Source organism: Dama dama, chromosome 22, assembly GCF_033118175.1.
Source record: "Dama dama isolate Ldn47 chromosome 22, ASM3311817v1, whole genome shotgun sequence".
NCBI classification, from domain to species: domain Eukaryota; kingdom Metazoa; phylum Chordata; class Mammalia; order Artiodactyla; family Cervidae; genus Dama; species Dama dama.
This window is the reverse complement of record NC_083702.1, coordinates 8,069,118-8,092,327: the sequence shown is the minus strand read 5'-3', so window position 1 is coordinate 8,092,327 and position 23,210 is coordinate 8,069,118. Positions and strand designations below refer to the sequence as shown.

Genomic DNA, 23,210 nt, shown 5'->3' with positions numbered 1-23,210 from the left:
AGGTTCACGGCACCTCAGGCAGAGCTCTATGAAGCTGTTCTCGAAGTCCAGAGAGCTTGTCTGACCCTCTGTTGCCCTGGAACCAGCTTGGAGAACGTCTACAGCATGATGTTGACGTTGATAGGCCAGAAGCTAAAGGAGCTGGGGATCACGAAGAACATTAAGGAGAAGAATCCCTTCAAGGTTCTTCACTTCCTTCAACCCCACTTCTTAAGAGCACCTGACATGCTGCTTGGGTTTTATCCTACGTAAAGCTAATTCGATTTAGAAATGGGAGTTTGTGATTCTTCACCTGTAAGGGACTTTTTTGAACCTAGATTAAAACAAAAGGCGCAGTACTTCTTTCTCCCAGAAGATGGCAGCACATGAAGTTCATTGATACTATGTGACTAGCTCAGTCTTCAGAAAAAATAAAAAGAAGTCTGGTGCAGACAGGGTGGAAAAGAGGAGAGGTTAACTCTTTAATTCATTTTTAATGATTTTGAAAAAGTAGGGGTCGAAGGGTAAATGTGTGTGTGGCTTCAGTAACATTGTTGAGACTTAACAGTATCCTCAGTTGCCATGTCTTTAGTGAACTTTGTCTGCATCCAAAGTATGATGGTGTTGAAGAAAACTTTAAAGACTCAGTTTTAAATTAAGATGCCAGGTGGTCAAGCCAGACAGACCAGTAAAGCATCTCTTATCTCCAAGTTAAGACTGCCAGGGCTTCTTTTATCAGTAGGGAAGAAGCTGTAATTCCTCCTGTTCATGCCAACAGATCTTTAATTAATGGACAGAAGTACCCAGGTTGGTAAATGCCTCATAATTACTGTATTATATGACATTTCTTACCTACCCCACAAGCTGCTGTGAGATACTTAGGGTCTCCAGAGAAGGCTCCTTGAGAGGGATGTGTGCATGTTGGAAAAAGAACTGTTCTAACATAATTATCTCCCTTCACCCCCCCAGAAAAGAGATTTTCACTTGCCACTGTCATTGCTGGGGCAGCCCCAGTTTGCATGTGTGTAGTATGAAGTGGTAGGAACAGAAATGTGGATTAGTTATTAATAGAATGCGTTGGCAGAATTACATACAAGAGGTGGCAGTTTTCAGTCTCCTAAGCATTAGCCCAAGGATAGATGACACAAGTGGCAGAGTTGAGGGCAGGGGGCAGTATTAACACATATCTCATGGATTTACACAGGCCCAACTTTTCCCTTAAGGGTCATTGCTCTGATAACACTGTGGTCATATCATTTCCAGGCTGCTCGAAAATACTGCCCGCATCATGTTGGCCATTACCTGGGGATGGATGTCCATGACACTCCAGACATGCCCCGCTCCCTCCCTCTCCAGCCCGGTATGGTAATCACCGTGGAGCCAGGTAAGGGGAGGTGCCAACAGCCTCCCATCCCCTGGGACATGTAATTCTAGTGTTAGATAGATCTTACGTGAACCAATGTCATTAAATTAGAAGAAACAGGAAAGTGAATCTCTCCAGTGTAGAAGGGAACTTTATTTTAGCTTTTTTATTTAACATCACACAATTTGTTTAGTTTGACTTCTCCAATAAACAACAAATGGGGAATACTTCTATCAGTAGATATTAAGAAATAAATCTTTTTTTTAACCCTGCCTTGCCAGGACCAGTTTGTACTAGTCTTCCTTTTGTGGTGGGCTGCTGATGCTTGTGAACCCCTGGCACTTTCCTTCAGAGATTCTCAGACTCCCCACATTCACAGTTGCAGCTCCTCTGAAAACTGCATGGAACTGCATGCATTATTCCACTGTTCAGTATCCAGACCCTTTCTCCTGGGCTTGAGAGAGAGCAGGCAGTCTGGTGGTTCCCCAGCTTGAATGATGGTGGGCGTTGGGCAGGAGAGAAGTAGTGGCCATGGTGGAGTGTGAAGATGGAGACTACAAGTTAGTTTTAAACACCAATGCTGTTTCTGTTATGAAAGCAGATCTCAGTCTTAAATTTCAAGGGTTGTCACATTTAAATTATATAAGTTATAGCTGGGACACGTCTTTTAAGCTCCCCTTTGAGCCCAGGCATATGTTGCTATCTGTGGCCTTACTTACCATTTAGTCCAATCAAGTTGGCACTTCCTTAGACTTTGACTACACTTTCTTTTGCTGGTCCTTTTCTTATCACAGAACAGCATCTGTGAGTATAGAACAGGAAATTTACAGTTTCTTAAAATGAAAAGACCTGGTGTCTGTGTGATTTTATGATTAGAAAGGGAAACATGACCTTTTAGAATTTTTCAGATGTTCATTAAAGTCTTCCTTTTTCCCTATTTATATCATGTGCATCAGTTACATTTATGACTTATTTGAGTATTTCTGCAGCTTCTGGTTGTTGAGACTAATAATCTCTAATAAGTGTTTTTTAAATACATGATAAAATGCTGTATGTCCTTATTTTTGCAAAGTGCCCTTCTTCCAAGGGACTGTTAGGCAAAGAAAGAATGTATTTATGTAATCTACTCATTCCCAGCATATATTGAAATACTCATAAAGTAACTTTAGTGGCCTGTCTGAGCCATTAGCACGTGACAGAATCATGATCATTATTGTAGTTGCAGAGATCTTGTAGACTAATAACACAAAATAACTATAATAATAGTTCTAGTAATGTTAGGCAACATTTATTGACAGTTTATGTACCAGACATTTTTATATCTATTATCTCACTTTCACTCCACATTTTTATTGGTAGGTACTGTTAGGATCCTGGCTTTACAGATGAATTGTAACACAAAGAGGTTAACTTACTTGCCCCAAATCATCCAGTCACTGCCATTTTTGAACCAAACATTCTACTTCTTTCTTCTGCTTCTCAGGAATTTATATTCCGGAGGATGACCAAGATGCCCCGGAGAGGTTCCGTGGTCTTGGTGTACGAATTGAGGATGATGTGGTGGTGACTGAGGCATCCCCACTCATCCTTTCTGCAGATTGTCCCAAAGAGATGAAGGACATCGAACAGATATGCGGTAGGGCCTCTTGACCCTCCCGGCAGCCACGTGGGCCTCGGTGCGTGTGTGCTTTCCGGGGGCCTGTGTGTGGACACTTGTGCACGTGTTCCACTGGGGAGTGCCACAGCTGTGTGGGTCTGTGTGACTGTGTGTGTTGTCTGTTTTGTTTTCTGTGGCTAGAAATTTGGAAAAATTGCATTTTTGGACTGTATGTTACTGCAACTTTATTAACATTAATTTTGTAGAATTAATGACCGAGACAAGGTTAACATTAAGATATAAGGAAAGATGTTGGTTACACATGTCCATGCATTCCAGGTGGCACTTATGGAAAATTCTCTCCTCTCCAGGTCCTTCCCCTTGTGCACTTTTCCTGAGATCTACCTAATATCATAAGATTTTTGTGTAATGCTTATACTTCGAGCTCGTCAGCAGAGTCTGCCTACATTGAAAGCCACCTGTCAGTGACTGTGGGCGGCCAGTATGTGCCTTCCACAATACCTGCCTCACCTGTCCCGGAGCCCACATGAGCCCTCCGGGCACCGGTGTTCTCCAGCCCCGTCACTGAGCCACAGTCCAGATCCTAGCAACACTAGTTATCGAACAAAACATTTTTGAGCTTTTCTTACTATTTGGTTGCCTGGGACCTGGAAGGTGTTTATAGATTCTTGATAAGGAAGGAAATGGAAAAGAAAGAAAAGTACGTATGTGTCTGCTCTAGATCCAGACCGTCATCTGTCTGTTTTTAATCTAAAGAGCACTCCTTTCCCAGATATCCTTGCTGTCTTTATACCACACCAATCCTCAGAGCACAGCCTGAAGCTGCTTCCCTGGCCAAGGGCAGATCCTCTGCTTACCCTGTGAAGAGTTAGGGGAACAGCACCCGGTTATCATCCTGTGATTTCCTCTAGTGCTGATAAAAGCAAAACATGCAACCCAGCCAGTAGCTGTAAACACCCTCTGACCCTTTCCCTCCTTGGACGTTAGCGCTGGATGGGCAATGGGAAAGGCTGGCGTTTCCCTCCATGCAGCGTTGGATGCAGTTATGGTAAACTCAGTTTGCAGAGTGAACGGGGCTACACACCTGCAGGTGGTTTATTTGGGAGCTTCAGTTATAGGGGGCTGCTTTAGGAACTAGTGAACTAGTGTATTCACCTCCTTTAATATGAGCCCAAGATGTATAAAACATGCTGTTAGAACATAAATTTAAGAAAATATTTGCATTAGGGAAGAACAGGCTAGGAGAGGAGCATTCGTTGCCTCTGCCACATACTTTTATGGCTGTGAAAGTATTCGGGAGTTGCTATTTTTCCCTGTGATAAAGAAACTGTAACTATGGTTTTTTATTTGAAACACAGCAGTTAAGAAGTAGAATAATAACTCTCCTTTTCCCATAATTGTACCCAAGTTAGGAAGGTACTTCTCACAGTGACTTAAAGCTGTCTTCGTGTGTCTTCTTTCAAAATATTGTTATCTTTTCATTAACTCTCATAAGGTCAGAAAAGGAAAACTCCTACTATAGACATTATATGATAATTGGGTTTAAAAGCCATACAATAAGTTAAATCCCCAGATAAAGACAGTATATCTCATTAAAATTTTTAAAAGTGGGCTTTGTTACATATTTTAAGACATACATAACCAACATCCTCCTCAACTTTCTTCATATTAGAGAGAGTGCAGATACGATGCGTGCGTGCTGCCTCTCCCTGTCCCGTGTCCATGTCAGGTCACAGGCACAGCACAGCGGCTTTCCACCAACCCAGCTGTGACTTCAGAGTCCTTCCAGTAACTGCTGCCAATAAAACAAGAGTTGGGCTTTGAGTCAGACTCTGTCTACCATCCCTCAACTGGCATATGATCAACGATCATGTAACTCATTTTTGTATGTATGTTAGAAACTACAGGAGGGCCTAGGGGTGGCAGCATAAAGGACCTTGCTTGGAAGAGGTTTTTATGGTGTGGTTCTATTTTTTTTTTTTTTTTTTTTTAGTTTCCTGAAGTGGGATCTGTATGCCAGACTGTAAGCTGATAAGGGTGCGTTTTAAGCCTGAACAAATATACTTCAAGCTGAAGTGCTTAATAATTCTAATATGAGAACGTGACTGTATCATTAAGCCCTAGTGGTGGAGCAGAATTCCACTATCACAAAGCATGTGGGTCTTCCTGGCTGCTCTCACCTCTGCCTGTGTGTCCCTGAGGAACTCGGGTGAGCATCAGTATTATTCAGGTCAGGGGTCTCCACTGAAACCCAGGCCTTTGGGGGTTTGCTTCATGAGGAGCAGAGAGAACTGCAATCTTTGCGAGCATTTCTTAATGCTTTGTTTGACTTTTGTGCAATTATATAAGTTCAATTTGGACAAAATGCTGTTACTTTTTAAGGCGCTATTGACAGGAAAATAAATACATCATTCCCCAACAAGGGAAGAGCATTTGTTACTGTCATTTTAAAAATAAACTATAAAACAATATAAGAATGTATGGTTGGTGTTTGTGTGTTATTTTCAAATCTAAAGTTCATAGCTTTAAATGAGACTTTTGTTTTACAAAGTATTTTGTTTTACAAAGCATTCATTGACGACTGTCACAAAATCATGTTGGCAAACTTGGGATAATCTTATCAGTCATAGAAGGGGGGAACCAATGGATTAGATTTACTCAAGGATGTAACATATAACATGGTGACTATACTTGATAACATTGTGTTGTAAAATTGAAATCTGCTGAGAAAGTAGAACCTAAATGTTCTCACAAAGAAAAAAAAGAAGAAATTTGTGAGTTGATGGATGTATTAACTCGATGGGAGACATCTTTTCACAATATATACATGTATCAAACCATCAGGATGTACACTTTAAACATCTTACAGTTTTGTCAATTACAGCTTAAGAAAACTGGGAAGCGGGGGCCTTCCCAGGTGGCTCAGTGGTTAACAATCTGCCTGCCAATCAGGAGACACTCAATCCCCAATCCAGGAAGACCTCACATGCCTCGGAGAAACAAAGCCCCTGTGCTGAGTCACTTCAGTTGTGTCCGACTTTGTGCCCCTGTGGGCACGGGATTCTCCAGACAAGAATGCTGGAGTGGGTTGCCATGCCATCCTCTAGGGGATCTTTCTGAACCAGGAATCGAACTCGCATCTCTTATATCTCCTGCGTTAACAGCTGGGTTCTTTACCACTAATGCGACCTGGGAAGCCCCATCTGACCATGTGACTGATTAAAATCCTTCAGTGGTTTCTCATCACTGCAGATAAAGACCAGAACTCTTCACATGGCTCTACCGAACATTATTGTGCGACCTGGTTCATACCAGTGATAAATGTTTATCAGCTGACTCCAGGAGGATAACGGATTCCCTGGTTGTAGCATTTGCCAATTTCCATGGCATAAATAGGATGATTATGGCCAATTTCAAGATACCAACTTATGGAACTGGGAGAAGATGCTAACAATTGATTCTTGCACGTCTTTGCAGACTCTTATATCCCACTGGTTCTCTTCATACTTGAGAGCCATTCCAGGCTTCTTTACGAGTGTACTATGCATTCTATGCCTGCAGCCCCTTCTGTATGCTTTTGACTCTACCTGGAATGGCACCTTCTTCCACATCCCTCAGTGTGTGTGAGTGCTGGAGACAAATTGCATTAGTTTGCAGGAGCAATTGTTAAACTTTTGGGAATTTTGCAGTCTGACTGCTAAAGCTACAAACCAGAACTTTTCTTTTTTAAGAACGCGTTTTGTTTGTTTTTAGTATTTATTCATTTGGCTGTGCCAGGTCTCAGTTGTCGTACACAGGATCTTTAGTTGTGGCGTGCAAGCTGTTAGTTATGGCACATGGGATCCAGTTCCCTGGCCAGCGATTGAACCTGGGCCCCCAGCATTGGGTGCTCACAGTCTGAGTCACTGGACCACCAAGGAAGTCCCAAGAGCTGTTTTGTTTTATTTACCAGCATACCACTGCATCCAGTCTTCTTTGTCTGTCTCTCCTTCAATCTCAAACCATTTCCTCTAAGAGGACTTCCTCTACCTTCCAGGCAGTCTTTCTACTTCAAGGCACCCTTTACTTCTCCTTTCCTAAAATTCACTGGAATTATCATTAACTGACTATTGCCTCTCTTGCTACATATGGTAAATTCAATGATGAAAAGGGACTTTTCCAAGTTCTTAGAATATCAGATACCTTTTAATCTAGATAAGTATGGTGTAGTTGACACACAGTAGGTTCTGTGAATATTTTTATTTGCTGAATGAATGAATGGGTGGATCAACTGAACAGAACTAAACTGAAATTACAACCTATTGCATTGTAAACTAAAATTATGAAGGGTAAGAATCCATATGGGGTCTACAAAAAGTTTATGCAGCAGGAGCTAGTATACAGAAAGGCATGGCCAATAATCACAGCCAGGAAAATCTCCAAAGGAGAGATCAGAACATGAGGCTTTCTTTCGTAGCTTAATAGAACAGCCCCACTGTAGCTCTTCACAGAGCAAACAACTTGCAAACTGTTGCTGCTTCCTGTCGTGTATCTCTACAATACCTTCTTCCAACAAAGTTTAAAAACTTTCAAAAATTTAAATAAGATTAAATCACTGTTGGGCTTCCCAGGTTTGGCGCAGTGGTAAAGAATCCATCTGTCAGTGAAGGAGACACAAAAGACATGGATTCAATCCCTGGGGTGGGAAGATCCCCTGAAAATGGCAACCTACTCCAGTATCTTGCCTAGAAAATCCCATGAACAGAGGACCCTGGTGGGCTACAGTCCAGGGGGTTGCAAAGATTCAGGCATGACTGAGCACATGTATGCATGCACACATGTCACTGTTAGTCCCCTTCCTTACACTGTACCCCTCCAATGCCTTCCGATAACATCTACAATGATATCCCCACCTGATCTGACCCCTACCTGTCTGTCTCACATCTGTAAACCATACCCCACCCTTGCTCCATGTAAGCTTCAAATTTATTCATTCAACACATAGTGGGCACATACAACGGAGCGAGCACTGTTCTAGGACTATTTGTTATCAATAAAGAAAACAATAGGGAATTCTCAGGCTAGGATACCAAGCTTTCACTGCTGAGGGCCCAGGTTCAAACCCTGGTCGGGAAACAAAGATCCCACAACCTGCACATTACAGTCAAAAACAGAATAATAAAATATTCCTTCTCTTAGCCAGACACACAGAAGCAAAAAATCTAATAAATGAGTAAACAAACAAAAAGTTAGAAAGTACATGTACCATTAAAGGAAAAAGTGCAGTAAAATGAACGGGAAGCATATCATACAGGGTCTTTTAGGCCCTTGCAAGGATTCAGTTGCAATGTTACTCCTCATAGGGGCCTTATCTAATCACCCCTTTTAATATTGCTTCCATCTCCCCTCAGCCTCATGACTTTTTTTGACTTATTGATACCTGCGATTTTCTGATGTGTTTGGGGACTTGTGTATTATTTTCCTACCGGGTGTTTGACTCCTCATCACTGTATCTCTCCCATTTACAACAGGACTCGGTACATACTCAATGAACTTGTTGAATGAAGATACATATGCCCTCAATACCTTAACTTACTCTGGTTTTCCAATACTCTGGCAGGAAAACAAATAACTGAATTCCTAAAATTGAATCATTAATAAAACTTGCTTTGTAAGGTTTTGTCTCACACAATTTTTCTATATTCTAGTCTGGTTAAAGCTGTGGTGGTGTCTCCACAGATTTGTTGTTCTTTACGATTAAGACAAGGAAGCATATCCTATTCTGGTTTAACAGGGAAGTCAACACAATCCATCACTCTTCAGTTTTCTTTTAAGAGAAAATATGAGATTTCAAATAAGTCAACACAAGATTTAAGAGTGATCGAGCAGAGTCATACCTCTGCAGGATTAGAGATGAAAAACTGGAGCCTAGTCTAGAGATGGGAGAATGACATAAAGTACAGGTGCTTTTGCGGTTAAGGAATTATCAGTAAGAATAAGTGGCAAATACCTCACACAAATACTTCAAAAAAGTGCATCGACTTCAAATGCGATGATAGCGCAAATAGAGGAAAGAGGGCCGAAATTAAGAAGAAAAATGAGCACTCGTTGAGGAATGGGAAGTGTGTGCTCAAGCGAGTGAAGATGAAATCGTGCACTTTAACCACAGACCCTTCCCGGGCGGACTGGTATATTTGGGGTAGGCTGGGGTCGGCACCTCCCAGGGTCCTAGGCCTCCTCCGTCCACCTATTTCAGGTGGGCAGGTGAAGGCAGGGCTGGAGAATGCCTGTTCAGTTTAGTCCTGGGGAGGACACTGGGTACGACGGGGAGACCATCTTCCCACTGAATCCTGAGCGATTTCCCGACTGGAATCAGGATATCGAACGGCCTTCCAGGGAGGGTAAGCAACCTCAGCCGGGTTCAGAAGCCGATCAGGATCTGGAAAGCCCAGTGTGAAGTCTCGGGTTTGGCGGCAGCAGGAGGCGGGACGCCCACCCTTGCTCCTTCCCCGGAAGAACGCGACGAGGACCGGCGGGCAGAGGGGGCTGCGCGGCGCCGGGGAACCAGAGGCGGAGCCGGTGTTGCAGGTCGCGGTGCAGGCGGAGGAAGCAGCCGCCGCCCCAGCTGAGAGTGTGGCTGGGGGCTTCCCGGGGGAGGGCGGCAAGAGCGAGTCCTTTCGAACGTCTCCACCCGGCTCGCTAGCGTCGGCCCGGCTCCGCCCCGCCCCGCCCCAGCCACTCCGGCCGCCTCCTCCCGGCCAACGCTGGGTAGGCGTGTGAGGGGGGTGGGGTGGGGGAAACCAGCGCCAGCGCCTTTAAGGGGCGTGGCTACACGCTCCGCCCCTACCTGCCCCTAGCGCGCCAGTGAGGGGTGGGGTGAGGGAGGAGGTGCCAGGGTGGGAGGGGAAGCGAGGCGTGCGCTGGCGCGCAGGCGCAGTAGCCGGCCGACAGACCGTGTGTTTCCAAAATGGCGGCAGCGATGGATGTGGATACCCCGAGCGGCACCAACAGCGGCGCGGGCAAGAAGCGCTTTGAAGTGAAAAAGGTTGGGTCTCGCCAGCGCCTTCCTCAGGGAAGCTAGAGAGACGCGGATCTGGCTGGCAGGCCCGAGGATGACCGAAGCGCGGAGGAAAGGGCTTCATTTCAGGGCGTTCCTGGGACAGGGTACCAGGAAAGGAAGCCGGGGGGCGGGCCTTAGGATTGATCGGCGTGGCTGCGGCCCACTGTCCGTGGCGGTGTTGGTTTCGTTCAGAGGCTGAGGGACCAATCACGGAAGTGCTTATTGAGATAGCGCGGTTGCGACTTGGCTGCAGGAGCCAAGCGCCTGAGCTGTCACTGGAGTGGCGGAGGGGTGGGGAAAGAGCGGGTGGGGTGGGTGGAAGGGGGGAGTCGGAGCCCTGCGGCGGGTGGAGGATGGGGGCAGTGCGGCGAAAGCCGGGAACCTGAGGTCCTACCGCATTGGAGGCCTCTGAGGACCCGGGCTGGACATGTCCGTGCCCTGCCCCTGTCCGAAGCTTGGAGTCCTTCTGACGGACCACGACCTGGTCTTCGCCTAACCGAGGCCTCCATTAGCCTTCTCCGGTCCTCGCCCCTGCCGGGTTAAAAGTGTCTCGAGTGTAACTCTTGGCTCTTCTGAGAGGTCTGTAGGTTTGTCACAAAGCTGCCCCAGTCCTGTGGTCATATCCAGAAACTCCTGTCCAAAAAAAAAAAAAAAAAAAAAGGCGTGGTGGAATTGTTAAAAAGAAAATGTGAGCTCAAACCTTGTGTCATTTAGCGAGAGTTGAGTACTAGTTGCGAACGACCTGGTAGAAATGGAAAAGCAGAAATGTGTGGAACGTGTCTTTTTGCATGAAATGCCTTACGGTTGTTTGCAACTATACAGTTTGGGAGAAAAGTGCCGATTCCCAACTAAGGTAAAACAAATCTGTACAAAATGAAGACTCTGAAATGGGGAAGATGTTATTCCTGGAACATCTGGCTAGACCCTGACAGTATTCCACCTCCTGGTGCTTCTTGTCGTTTCATTGTGGGCACTGCACGCTCAGGTGCAGCCAGCAGCCATATTGAAGAATAGAAGTAGGATTTTTTTTTTTTTTTCCCTCCCAAATTGAAGCTGTGTGTGAAAAGTACTGAAGAAGTTACCAGACACTGAGAATTAGGCTAGAGAGAGATGGAGGTTTAGGAAGTGGCTCCAGATTCGTGGATGAAAAGGAGTTTGGGAATATTTGTAATTGCAGAAGTCAGAAGGTTGAGTTACTAAAATACTACTTTTAGATAAACTCTTGGGGAAATTAAATATAACAGGCTAAGCAGATAGGAAACAAAATGATAAAGTTTGTTGTGCAATTATCTTGTAAGATTTAAGTGATGACCTTGGTGTGTACTGACACTGGGTGATTGGTTATCCGCTTATCCCATGATTACCCGTTTTATGATCCAATCATCATCTTAGTTCATTCTGTTCCTTGCTTTCCCCTGTTCCTGCTTCCAGAGTTGCCTTGAAGAGCAGATATTTATTTATGCAGAAATTGAGCTCTCCTGCAACTGCCAGGAGAACCTGTGCAGTAATTCAAGTTTGTGATTATTAGACCTAAAACAGGCACTTATATATTATTCCTGATTTGTTTACATTGACATGGCCACCTAAACTGTAGGTAAAAATAAAAAGATGACATTCATTTCTGTGTTCATATAGTCAACTGTTGGGAGAATGGGTGTGCGTAGTGTAGCTCTTGCTCTCTGAAATAATAAATGCGAGTAATGTAATATCCAGCAGGTCTTTTGTTTAGTGGTCCTTGTGGCCACAAAGATGATAAGTGCAGCATGAAATCCTAGAGTGTGTGTGGTTTATGTGTTGTATGTGTGTTTGTGTTACGAGGAGTGGAGTGCATTGTTCACTGTTTTCTCTTTGCAGTGGAATGCAGTAGCTCTCTGGGCCTGGGATATTGTGGTTGATAACTGTGCCATCTGCAGGAACCACATTATGGATCTTTGTAAGTAATTGAAGGAGGATGGGGGAAAGTTGAGAAGGTTACAGAGATTGCAGCTATCCTGATGTGACCAATTTTCTTCTTCACAAAGAAATATAGTCAGAGCATTTGGGACCTTCTACATCTAGTTTCCAATAAAGTAGCTTTTTATGATATCCTGCAGGCATACCCATCTTTCAGAATAAATTTACTCAACCTAAAGATGGCAGGGCCACATTTAGAATGAATTGTGGACACCCAGGTCCTGTTGACTATATCCTATTTCCCATAATGTAACCACACTCAAAGGCAAAAACAGTGAAAGAAAGAAAATTAACTTTGAGCTAAAACGTTCTGTCCAGCACTAATTTTTTCTGGGGAAAATTTATGAAGAAAAGAGGCCCAAGAGTGGATTTTCAGTGTTAGTCCCAAATGTAGTTAAAGGACATCACTGCCGACACCTCGGTCGTCAGTTCTTTGCTCTAAAGAAATTTCATTTCAATTTCCACCTATTTCATTACACATAGTGGGCAACACATAGTAGGTTTGGTTCTAATAGTAGGTTTAGTTGTTGATGGAAGTTAGTATCCTTATAGTAATAGGGGCCAGAATGTTGATCACACCAGGAACAGTAATTTTTTCATCCAGATACTAAAATGGTTTGATTGAAATCAGAAATAGCACAGAGAATGTGCAGCTTTCTAGAATTGAAGTTATAACTTATTTTTAAATGACTTACCTGTCTTTTCAGCTTTCTCTTGAGCAGCTGTCCTGCTTTACTTTGGTAGTTCCTCTGACTTTCTCTCCATTCTTTTTTTTTTTCCTCTCCATTTTTGAAGTGCCCATGCTCTTGTTTAGAACCGTTACATATCCTGTTTGAATCTTCTCCATCTCTTCTCTACCACTCTGCCCCTATCTTTATCTGACTCAGCACTGTCTAAGTGTAAGTCAAAAATGCAAGCACATACATAATTTAAAGTTTTCTGATGCTCATATTAATAAAGTTAAACATGATTTGTGTTTTACCCTATATCCCGGATATTTTAAATTTCAACATGTAGTCAATATTTTAAAGCGAAATATTTTACTTTTTTTTATGTACTAAGTTTTCAGAGTGCATTTTACACTTCCAGTGCATCTCATTTCAGAGTAGCCACATTTCAGGTGCTCAGTAGCCACATGTGGCCAGGGCTACTTATTAGATCATGCAGAACTAACCCCTAGTTGGTCTTCAGATCTCACCTTAAACTTGCTCAAAGATGCCCTGAACATACTTGTGTACACACAAACACAAGCTAGAACAGTTCTGTTCAATATTTCCAAGCTGTCCTATAGTTTCCTTTGAGATTCTGTGGCAGTCATTTAACTTAGTTGGCTCTTTATAATTCCATGTTATTTACAGCTATGTTCCTAGTATCTGGCATCATCTTCTAGTACATAATAGTTTCTCCCTAGTTGCTTGCTCTGTGAAGAACCAGAAACAAAATAGGGGACCAGTCTGTGATCACTGCATCTTGGAAAGCACAAATCAAATATTTCATGTTGGAAAGTAGTCTTGATCTGTGTTGGTCGTTTACTGCCCTTGGTTTCTTTGAGTTTTGACTGTGTTTTCTTTTTCACACAACAGTCAAAGCACATCAGCGGCTACCATGATGTTTGATGGAGATAGAAAAGATCCATCACAGAAAAACACATGCACGGTTTTACATGTGCTTGGGTGGGGTTTTTGATTACATGCTTGCCCCCCCCACTTTTTTTTTCCAGCTGTGCATTTTCACAAGGAGTTGTACCCAGAGAAAATTTTACTTTCTTGAGGCTCTTTTCTATAAATACTTAATGATTTTATATAATCCTGACTTTTATTTTTTAACTTCTTGTGTTTAAGTCAGTGTGTGTCTCTCTGGTTGCAAGAGAATGCACTTCTTGAGAAGACAGTGACAGAGGCCATTGATACTGTCTTTTAGTGTTGAACGCTTGAGGGGTTGATGTGGGCTTTTAGATAGACACCTGCTTTATCATATATTTTAAATGTCAGATGTAGAAGGAGAGCATTGAACTCTTATAACAAAGTAATTTCACATCATGTGTTTTATTCATTTGATGAATATTTACACCCTGGGCATTTTGCAAGGCTCCAGGATAAAACAGTGACTGGGCTCGGGTCTTTACCCTTATGAAACATACCCTTCTACTTACTACAGACACTAAAGAGAAATCTGGTTGCTGCAACTGGGCTTGTCTTCCTTTCAAAAATGAATTATGGTTCTTGTAAAAAGACTTTTCCTTAAAGATGAAAATAAGAATCTTGATTTAGCAGTGGCCATTTTCTAACAAATTCTGGCCTGGCGTTAAATGAATAATTATGTACATAGTTGTAAATAAATGAGTAATTATGGCTGAGCTCCAGTTGAACCTGCCTACAAAGCATTCTTGGTCTGAAGACTTCCCTTTTGGCATCCAGATTGGTACTGTATGTCCTACTATAGCCTCGGACTTCACTGCATTACCCTGCTTCTTGGTTCTTTTAAAGAGTCGTTGAAAAATACAATCTGCTAGGTGTCATTTTCTCCATTACCTCTGTTAATCTTGTCCCAGATGAAGGGTTGTCCAGACGTGCTTAGACCCAGCCTTTGCCCATAAGTTAGTCTTTTTCCTAAAACCACAAAAAAGATCCATCAGTATTTTCAAAGGGTGAAATTTCTTCACTTCTGGGAAGAAGCTGTTGCTTCTGTAGCAGTCCTCTGGTGGTGATGGCCCTTGTATTAAAGTCCTCAAGCTTTGTAAGTCACATGAAATACACTTCTGCCAATGCAGGGGTCTGATGAGAGCCTGTTGAGTGCTGCTTTTTTGTCTGCTTTAGGCTGACAGTGAGCAATTTCTTCCCCTGTTTAAGCAAACGACTAAACCCCTATGCTCACTCTCTGAACCAAAAGCTTGAAAACATTTTATCTTTGAGAACACTTTAGTAATTTTTCATGCCTTATCCCCTTTTATCTGGCATTCTAGATTGCAGTCCTATTTCTGATTTTTAAAATTATTGTTATGGTGTAGCTGACTTAGAATATTTTATTAGTTTCGGGTGTACAACATAGTGATTGAAAGTATAGATTATACTCCCTTTGAAGTTATTATAAAATATTTGCTCTATTCCCTGTGCTGTACAGTTTATTTTTGTTCTTTGTTAAGAATTTTCTGATAAAGAATAGATACTATTAGGCCCCCATTCTCTCTATTTATAGAAGCATTTTTGTTTCCTTATTCAAATACTGAGAGCCTACTTTGCACTTGGCATAGAAAGACAGCCCCCTAAAAATATGTAGACCCAGAAAAATTTAAACACGGTAATATACCTTGAAACAGTTTCACTATTTAATAATAATTGTGCCTCTTAGCTAATTTCTTAATACATAGTCCACCTCTAAGTGAGAGGATTCCACTTGAAGAACATCAGATTTTCTCTTCTCCGCCATCTCTTTCAGCAGGGTGCTTTCACAGCCCCCATGCATTCTTTTTTTTTTTTCTTCCTTTAAACATTTTAAAATCTTCATTTATTTGGCTGTGCCAGGTCTTAGTTGCAACAGGTGGGATCCAGTCCCCTGATCAGGAATCAAACCAGGCCCCCTGCATTGGGAACACAAAGTCTTAGCCATTGGACCACCAGGGAAGTGCCCCCAATATATTCTTGAGTATATGACATAGACCCTAGGTTCTCCACTTTTTTCAGAAGGAAAACCAGTTACTCTCTTTAAACTGTGAATCTGGGTAGCAAAGAAGTTCTCTGATTTCAGATCCTTTGCCATTCATATTTTTGAAGGATGGGGGAAAAACATTATTATGTTATATATTGCTTCCCAAGACCAAGTTAACATCTCAGCATTATTTTCTTACCGTTTTACTATCTTTCACCTATGAAAGTTTGAAATAATTGCTTCCTATTAAATAATCCTTCCCAAATCTTTTTATTCATCAGAAAGAAGACTTCATTTAGTTACCACCTTCAGAGAAAGCAAATTACACATTAGTAATTCTTGTTCTTGGAATACTTATCCCCAATAGAGCTTTACTCATCCTTGATCTCAGTCAAATTTTCATTCCGTTTAAGTTTTCTCCCTTCCCCCTCTGAAATGGATATTCGGGTAGTTTGCAGTAATTTGTTCCACTCACTGGTCAGAAACATCTCGGGGCAGTAGGCGTCACAGCTGGTGACCCCCAGTTCTCCAACCTGTCGGCCTCACAAACTTGCTGTGTTGACGGTGCTTTGAGGACCTGAGTTTTGATGTCCTCGCACAGAGCGTCCACAGCCCTCTACACCCCCTTTTATTTGCTCTGTCCCAGCTCCATGTGTCTGCCCGACCCCTTCAGGGACTGGAGCTTGTCAGTGAGGCTTTTGGGTGGCAAACCTGGGTGGTATAAGGGCCCAAGAGCAAACATTCACCCCGCATAGAGAAGACGCCAGTTCTCAGAACACCAAGAGTTAGGAGGTGGGTTTAAGAATTTACTAAATTTACCACATTAGGAGGAATCGCTGTCATTTGGACAAGTCAGGTCACGTTCAGAATTAGAAAGCACCCTTTCCTGCGTTGCTCTGTTTTTGACTCAGGAGGAATTCTTTGCAAAGCGTGCTGTTAAGTCACAGCTCTGCCTACTCTGTCCATCACTCCTTTCCACATTCATTAAAAAACAATCATGACTAATTAACCACTTGAGATTTTGTTCCCGATGAGGCCATCACCACCACCCCCTCCCCGGTCATGTCCTCACACGTGGGTAGAGCCACCGGAGGTCAGAGCTGGTTGCTCACGGGGTCCAGTGATCATGTCACTCTTGTTCCCGCAGGCATTGAATGTCAAGCCAATCAGGCGTCTGCTACTTCTGAAGAGTGCACCGTGGCGTGGGGCGTCTGTAACGTAAGGCAATATCTTCTCCTCCCAGCGTGGCTTGTAAACATAGTACCACTTCTCCTGCTTTGCCCATCTTGTAACTAACTAGGGGAAAAAAAGACTAGCCCACCTTTCTCCCCAAAGGTACACAGATAGCAAAAAAAAAAAAAGCATTTTAAATCATTGTACTATTCACTTGTATAAATTATTAGTTATAGAGGCAGTAGTTTGTCTCAACTATGGAGTATACCAGCATTGGCAGCAACATTGTTGGGCTTCGTCTTTGGGAATTGCCTTTGAAGCCTACGGCACAATCCTTGGAACATTCTGTTGGTGGTAATCTTTACTTTCTTATCAGATTCTTTTAAAGGCTGAGTGTCTTGTGGAACTAAGTTAGGTGAATAAATTGAGCATTCCTGTGTATGTTGCTGGGGTTGGGGGTGGGGGGCAAATGTACCAAGATAGCATTTGGGTTTTTTTTTAAATGTGCTTCGTGACAGAAATGTTTTGTGCAGCATCATTGGACTGAATGTACAGCCTTCCAGGGAGTGACAGCTGTGAAGGATAATAGACATCAAATATGTTATTTCCAGCACGTTAAAAATTCATCCTTATAGCCATGTAGTCCCAGTCACATGGACTAAAAATGTCCTGTCCGGGTGTCCTGTGCCCAGGGGAGAGAGAGCTCCCAGCATGACACAGGCCTAAGAAGCCACACTCAAGTCAGACCCACGACTCCCTGTCTCTGTGACTGACTTGCTAGGCAGCTGCGGGGAAGGTGTTGGCCCCTCTAAGCCTCGTATGAAATGGAGCTCTTGGTAGACTACTTAGCATCATAATCGGGATGAAATGATTTTATGTTTAAAAAAAGTGCTTAGAGGAGTTCAGGGTTTGGGTGGGGCATGAGCCACCCATCTCCTTGCATGACCTGCAGTAAACCTTTCTCTGCTCAAAAAAAAAAAGTGCTCAGAATACCTCCTGCAAGTCCCTGTGGCAGTCTCACAGTAGCCCCTGTTGGTCAAGGGATTGTGTTTGTCATCTTCGAGGACAAAGAATAAAGCATATCGGGCTCTTTGCTCTCCGTGGCATCCAGGTGTAGAGGGAGAACCATGTCCCTTTGTGGTGGAAGGAAAAGGCGTGAGCTTCTCCTTAAATTTGACTCAGAGAGTCACAATCAGAGAACCTGCCACCAAGAAGAGCAGCAGGTGTGCCTGAAGCCTTTGGACTAGTCCTGGGTTCCCGTGTTCGGTCTTCTACAATACTGACTGGTGCTGTGAATTAGGCACGTCACTTAACTCATCTGGGCTTCAGTTTCCCGTCTGTAAAATGAAGATGATAATACCCATCACGCTTGGCGGGGTTGCTGCAGGCTCAGTGAGGTAATAGGTGTGTACAGCCCTCCTGTTAAGTGTAGCTCTAGGCGGTGTGTTTTGAGACTACTGGGTATGCCCATTGATAAGTCTTAGATTGTTCACAGGAGGAAAGCTAGGATCAAGGATGTTCAGGGATGCTGTCCCAGCCCAGCAGCCTCATTTGCAGCCCCTCTTTCCCTCCATCTTCGGGGTGGTGGGCGAGTGCAAGGACCCTGAACCGCTGCAAAGAGCTACTAACAGGGCAGCTGGGAGGGAAAAGGGGGTCCTGAATGCCCTTAGGTGAGCCTGTCCCCACCGCCTGGGGATTGAAAAAATGCCTCCATTTTCTGCCCTTTGGAAATTTTGTTTTTCCTCGTTTTCATCGTAAGTTGGCTGAGCATCAGGACGGAAAGGATCCTGCAGTGGGCCGTCACTCTGGGAGTCTTTGTCAGTCTGAGTAGCCCCAGTGCACTAGTGTGGACTCTAGTCTTCATCACTGCATTCTGTTTGTCTTTGTGGAAAGTCAGTTCACAGATGATAATCCACGTTATGATTTTTTAAGTTCCATGCATGTTTGGGTAGACACACTGACCAGGTTTCAGGGCTGTTACTAAGCCCGGCCTGCCTGAACCTTCATTGTGTGTTGGGGTGTCAGCACTTCTCCCCAGTCCCCACCTCATCCGACCTGTCGTGGCTCAGATGCGGGGACCCTTGTTGCTCCATCCTGATGCTGCTCACATGAGCAGGACTGGAGGATAAGCGTCACTGCACAGGTGCTGTGATCAGCGTCTGCTCGTCACTGACTCACACACAGACTTCCTTTTCCCCAAATCCAAAGGCCAGCTCCTCATTCCCTGTTAGCACCCAGTGTTCTTGGTACTTTTGCCCTGTTACTTCCCATCTTGATCATGCAACTAGCCCTTTAATGCTCTTTCAGCTGCTTGCATGCAGCGTGCCCATCACATTGCTTCCTCTTACCCTGATTTTTTATCTGATTCCTTTTTTAAGACAAAGTCCCTCATCCTCTAGAGGCTTGTTGAGTACCAAGCTTTCGTAATATCAATGCCTCTGTGAGCAAATCTGCAAATAGAGTCCTTTGGGCAGTGTTGAGCTGGATGTGGAAGGTCGGGGACGTGCCCGTCGCAGTTCTGGGTGGTCAGCGGGAGTGCTGCATTGCCACATGCTGAGGAGAACCCTCTCCTCCTGGGGTTCCCTTCTCCAAGGTAGGGAAGGGGCTGGAGACCCAGAGTGGGGAATTTGAAATGTGCAGATGATTGGGGGCCTCCTTTTGCCTGTGTCTGAGGAGAGCAAGTCTCCCCTCCAGGCCGACTAGACCCAGGGAGCCCCACTCCATTTTCCCTTAGGCAAAGGAGAAGAGACATTGCGTGAACACCCACCATGCTTCCTAAATGTGTTCTTCATTTGGTAGGAACGAGGCCTCTCACAGATGTTTCATCGGCCATGGTCTGGTACCTAACCCGGTGTAACCCCTTGTAGACCTTTTGTCTCCCATTGTGTGTTGCTTTCCATGGTTCTTCTCCAGCCCCTGTGTATCACCACCCCGCTCCCCTTGAGGCGTATTGTCCTTAGACAGCTGAGCCTGCACAGAATTATTTTTAATAAAATGTATCTTTTCTTCCAGCATGCTTTTCACTTCCACTGCATCTCTCGCTGGCTCAAAACACGGCAGGTGTGTCCGTTGGACAACAGAGAGTGGGAATTCCAAAAGTAGGTGTCCCTGGCTGTTTGACGTTGTATGTAAGGTTGGGCTTTGTGGTCAGTGCCATTCTTGGACTCACATCAAGCTGGAGGGTGCACAGTTTTAGAAGATGAAGGCATAGAACTTGCCTGGTTCATAAACTAGCTTTCAGTTAGTTAGACAAGGACTCATCTCTGTGGAAAACGCATAAGGTGAACCAACATTGGAAACTTGCAGCCTAGAGTTTCCCAGCCATCTAGGGTCTTTGGAAGTAGTAGTAGTAGAAGCTTGCAGATGCTCACTTTGCAAGCTGTTAAATATTTCTACAATCGCATCAGTAATAAGGCTAACTAATGTCACCTGTCTTTGCTTTGGGCTAGAATGATATCATGTTTCATTGGTTTATCTCACAGGGATTAATTCTGATAGAGCCTTTATGGCTATCTCAACTAAATCATCATTGTTGCTGCTGTTAGTTGTAGTAGCATGTAAGTAACACATGGCGTGCAAATTTTCAAAAATTCAAATGGTCAGCCTGTACTAGTAGTTCCTAAAGAGGAATTTCTGGTTTAAGAGTATGTATGTTTGTATTTTTGATAGTGTCAGATTTTTTCCTTTCCCAAGAATATGTACTAATTCACAGCCCCTACAAACAGTGAAGCAGAAGACTGCATTCTCCATTTCTTGCCAGTGCTCTGTTATCAGACGTTTTCATCTTAGCTACTGACAGGTGAAAATTAGTTTTCAATTGCATTTTTTAAAACTTTGAGTAAAGTTGGGCTGCTTTTCATATGTTTTTATGCCTATTGTATTTTTCTGTGAAACGCTTTTTTATCTGTTGAATTTTCAGTTAATTTATCAAATTTTTAATGGAAAGGGGGATTTTTACTTAGATATGAATTTTGACCTATAGCATATTCTTATGTTTGAAAAACAGTAAATAGGGTTCTTTAGTTTGTGAAATGTTTGCATTCTGAGTGGAACCATGACATGTAATGCATGTCAAAGCAGAGCACTTTTCTAAGTTCTCAAGAGGCCTTTGTAATTGACTGTGCCGTGGAGCAGGCTCAGGGTGCCATTTTGGACCAAAACTGTCTCACGAAACCCATACATGTGCTCAGGGCTGAGCCTAAGAAGCAGGGGATGTGAAGAATCCTTCTGTTGGGCTTTGATGCTATCGCTTTATCCAGCTGGTGATTTTGCCTGGCTGTGGTTATGAGGGCCCTGGGAAAACAAATTCATAAGAAGCAAATTTCATTTCAGCATGCTTTAATCTGATGGATAACTTCCAGGTTACTTTCACTAGCAAGCTGGAGCTCTACCTTGTGAGGACTTTTTTAGAGAATATTTAAGCGAATTTCTTATAAGGAGTGCTTGAAGAATCTAGCAGCCTTTCAGGATGATGGCAACCGTGATGCAGAGTTCTGGTGCCCTGGTCTCCATCTGTGTAACAAAGTATTTTCATCAGAGGCGAACTGCGTGCTAAGAACCAGGACAAAAGATTAAGATAATAATGGGTTTTGTGTTCAAGAAATCTTACATGTGGAAAAAATGTCCTGCCATTGGTTACAATCTTTCTGGAGCCAAATTTTGGCCTCTGGGGAAATCAGAAAGGACCTGAGATCCACACCTGGTTTCTCGACAGTTCTGCGGTGCTCAGTGGACTCAGGGCTGTAACTGGACCTAGTGATGGATTTTGACACTGAAGGCTGTTCAGTTACTGTCCTCTGGGCGGGCCTTAGCCTAAACTAGCCCGAGCACAGGAGCTGAGGGGAAGAGGCGGCCCACAGGGACGGGGGCGGAGGGGTCAAGCTGTCTTAGCCGCTTATTGGCCATCAGTTGCAGCTCCCTTTCACAGCCAGCAGCCGTGACTCCTCCGTGTTACTGCCCAGCATCTGCCTGGCACCTGGAAAGAGTCAGGTGGGTGCAGTTGAGTGGGGGACCATCACTAGGACCAGGGTGGTAGGGACAATGCTACAGGAGGCCGGTAGGATGAAAGGAGCAGAGACCAGGGTTGTAACCCAGTCTTCAAAGTTTTAACCAGATTGGCGAATATATTTTTAGCAGGTGTTATAGTCTCAAACAGGGAATCACGATAAGGAATGAATTAATAATTTACTTTGTCTTCCAGGTATGGGCACTAGAAAAAGAGTTCTTCCATCAAGCTCAACTGTTTTTGTTATCCATTGAATGACCTGCCCTCCTGTTACTTAATTATAAATTAGATAGAACCGTGTCTCTTCTGCTTTGTCTTTTCAGTTTGCTACTGTGGCAGCCATACTGTATTATATGTCAAATAAAATCCAGTTGGATTCTAGAACAGACAAGCTGTCTCTTGTGTATGTGCAAAAAGTGAACACAAGTAAAGGGCCCCCCCTCCACCGCCTTTCTAGGGTGGAAGGCCAGTTTCTGAAAGTGAGAGGTTTGTTCATCAGAGCCAGAGCAGGATCGTCCTGCGAGCACGTCACTTGGTCTTGAAGAAGCTTGGTCCACAGCCTGGCTGCTGATGGTGATCTTGGGCGAGTGACCTCTCTGCTCCGAGTTCTTCCTCCTCCGTGAAGTGGCTGCTAAGGACTAAAGAGGATCACGCGGGCAGAGAAAGAGGCCTTATAAACTGAGGACGCTGTACAGGTGTTAACTGTGTGTATGACATGTCGCTTTCTCTTAGTTTAGAAAAGTGAACTTGAAAAAAATTTAATGTGTCATCTTGACTGGCAGTGGAGTAATCTGTGAACTCAGATGGGAAATCAGCGTCGTTTAGAGCTAACGGGAGAATCCAGGTTGCCCTTCCCCACCGCCACCCTTTGTAATTTGTTTAAAATGCCTCGGCCGTGGACGGAACTGCCAGTTCTAACACTACTTCAGTCTCTTAAATAGTCTTTAACTGAGAGGCGGGTTAATTTACTGCAGTGATTCTCAAAGCGTGTGCTGAGGACTTGCGGGAGTAATGGAAACACTTTCAGGAGGTTCACGAAGTTCCTTTTCCGGCTGCATGTCTGTACAAGGCCAATTTTTCTTTTTTTCCTTCAACCAAAGCAATGTGTTGAATGACGAAGCAGAGCAGAGAATCCAGCTGTCTTCTGCTAAGTCAGATATAAAAGAGATTTGCAAAAATGTAAAACGGTGCCACTCTTCTAACTTCTGTTTTGAAAACTAGTTACTTTGAATAAAAATATTTATGTTAATGTGATGGATTTTTGTTCTTTTAAAATCTTTTAAATTTCTGGGTTTGATTTCCATTGTGGTAAATATCTGTAGATCCAACCCCCACAAAAACTCTTTGGTTTCTTCAGTGTTTAAGATCATAAGGGGTTCCTGAGATTCAAAAGTTTGAGAACCTCTAGCTTAGTAATTAAGAACTTTGAGGTCCA

At 43.6% G+C, this 23,210-nt stretch overlaps 2 protein-coding genes across 9 annotated transcripts in view; both read left to right on the top strand.

Annotated features, from left to right (window-relative positions):
- The window catches only part of XPNPEP3 (X-prolyl aminopeptidase 3), a 44,950-nt gene extending 39,511 nt beyond the window's left edge, over positions 1-5,439 (top strand). For 4 of the 8 annotated variants that reach the window (XM_061124460.1, XM_061124467.1, XM_061124466.1 and 1 more), the window contains 4 exons: positions 3-183; positions 1,243-1,363; positions 2,826-2,978; positions 3,311-5,439. In XM_061124460.1, coding sequence (XP_060980443.1) covers positions 3-183; positions 1,243-1,363; positions 2,826-2,978; positions 3,311-3,348 — 493 coding nt within the window. In that variant the 3' untranslated portion in view covers positions 3,349-5,439. Of the gene's footprint in view, positions 1-2; positions 184-1,242; positions 1,364-2,825 lie in introns of all 8 variants that reach the window. The other 4 variants (XM_061124464.1, XM_061124463.1, XM_061124462.1 and 1 more) reach the window with 4 other exon arrangements.
- Positions 5,440-9,847: 4,408 nt separating this feature from the next.
- On the top strand, positions 9,848-23,029 carry RBX1 (ring-box 1). The gene is made up of 5 exons (XM_061124458.1): positions 9,848-9,984; positions 11,854-11,932; positions 16,745-16,815; positions 19,783-19,868; positions 21,971-23,029. The coding sequence occupies exons 1-5, from the start codon at positions 9,907-9,909 to the stop codon at positions 21,981-21,983; spliced, it is 327 nt and encodes a 108-aa protein (XP_060980441.1). The 5' UTR covers positions 9,848-9,906; the 3' UTR covers positions 21,984-23,029.
- The last annotated feature ends 181 nt before the right edge of the window (positions 23,030-23,210 follow it).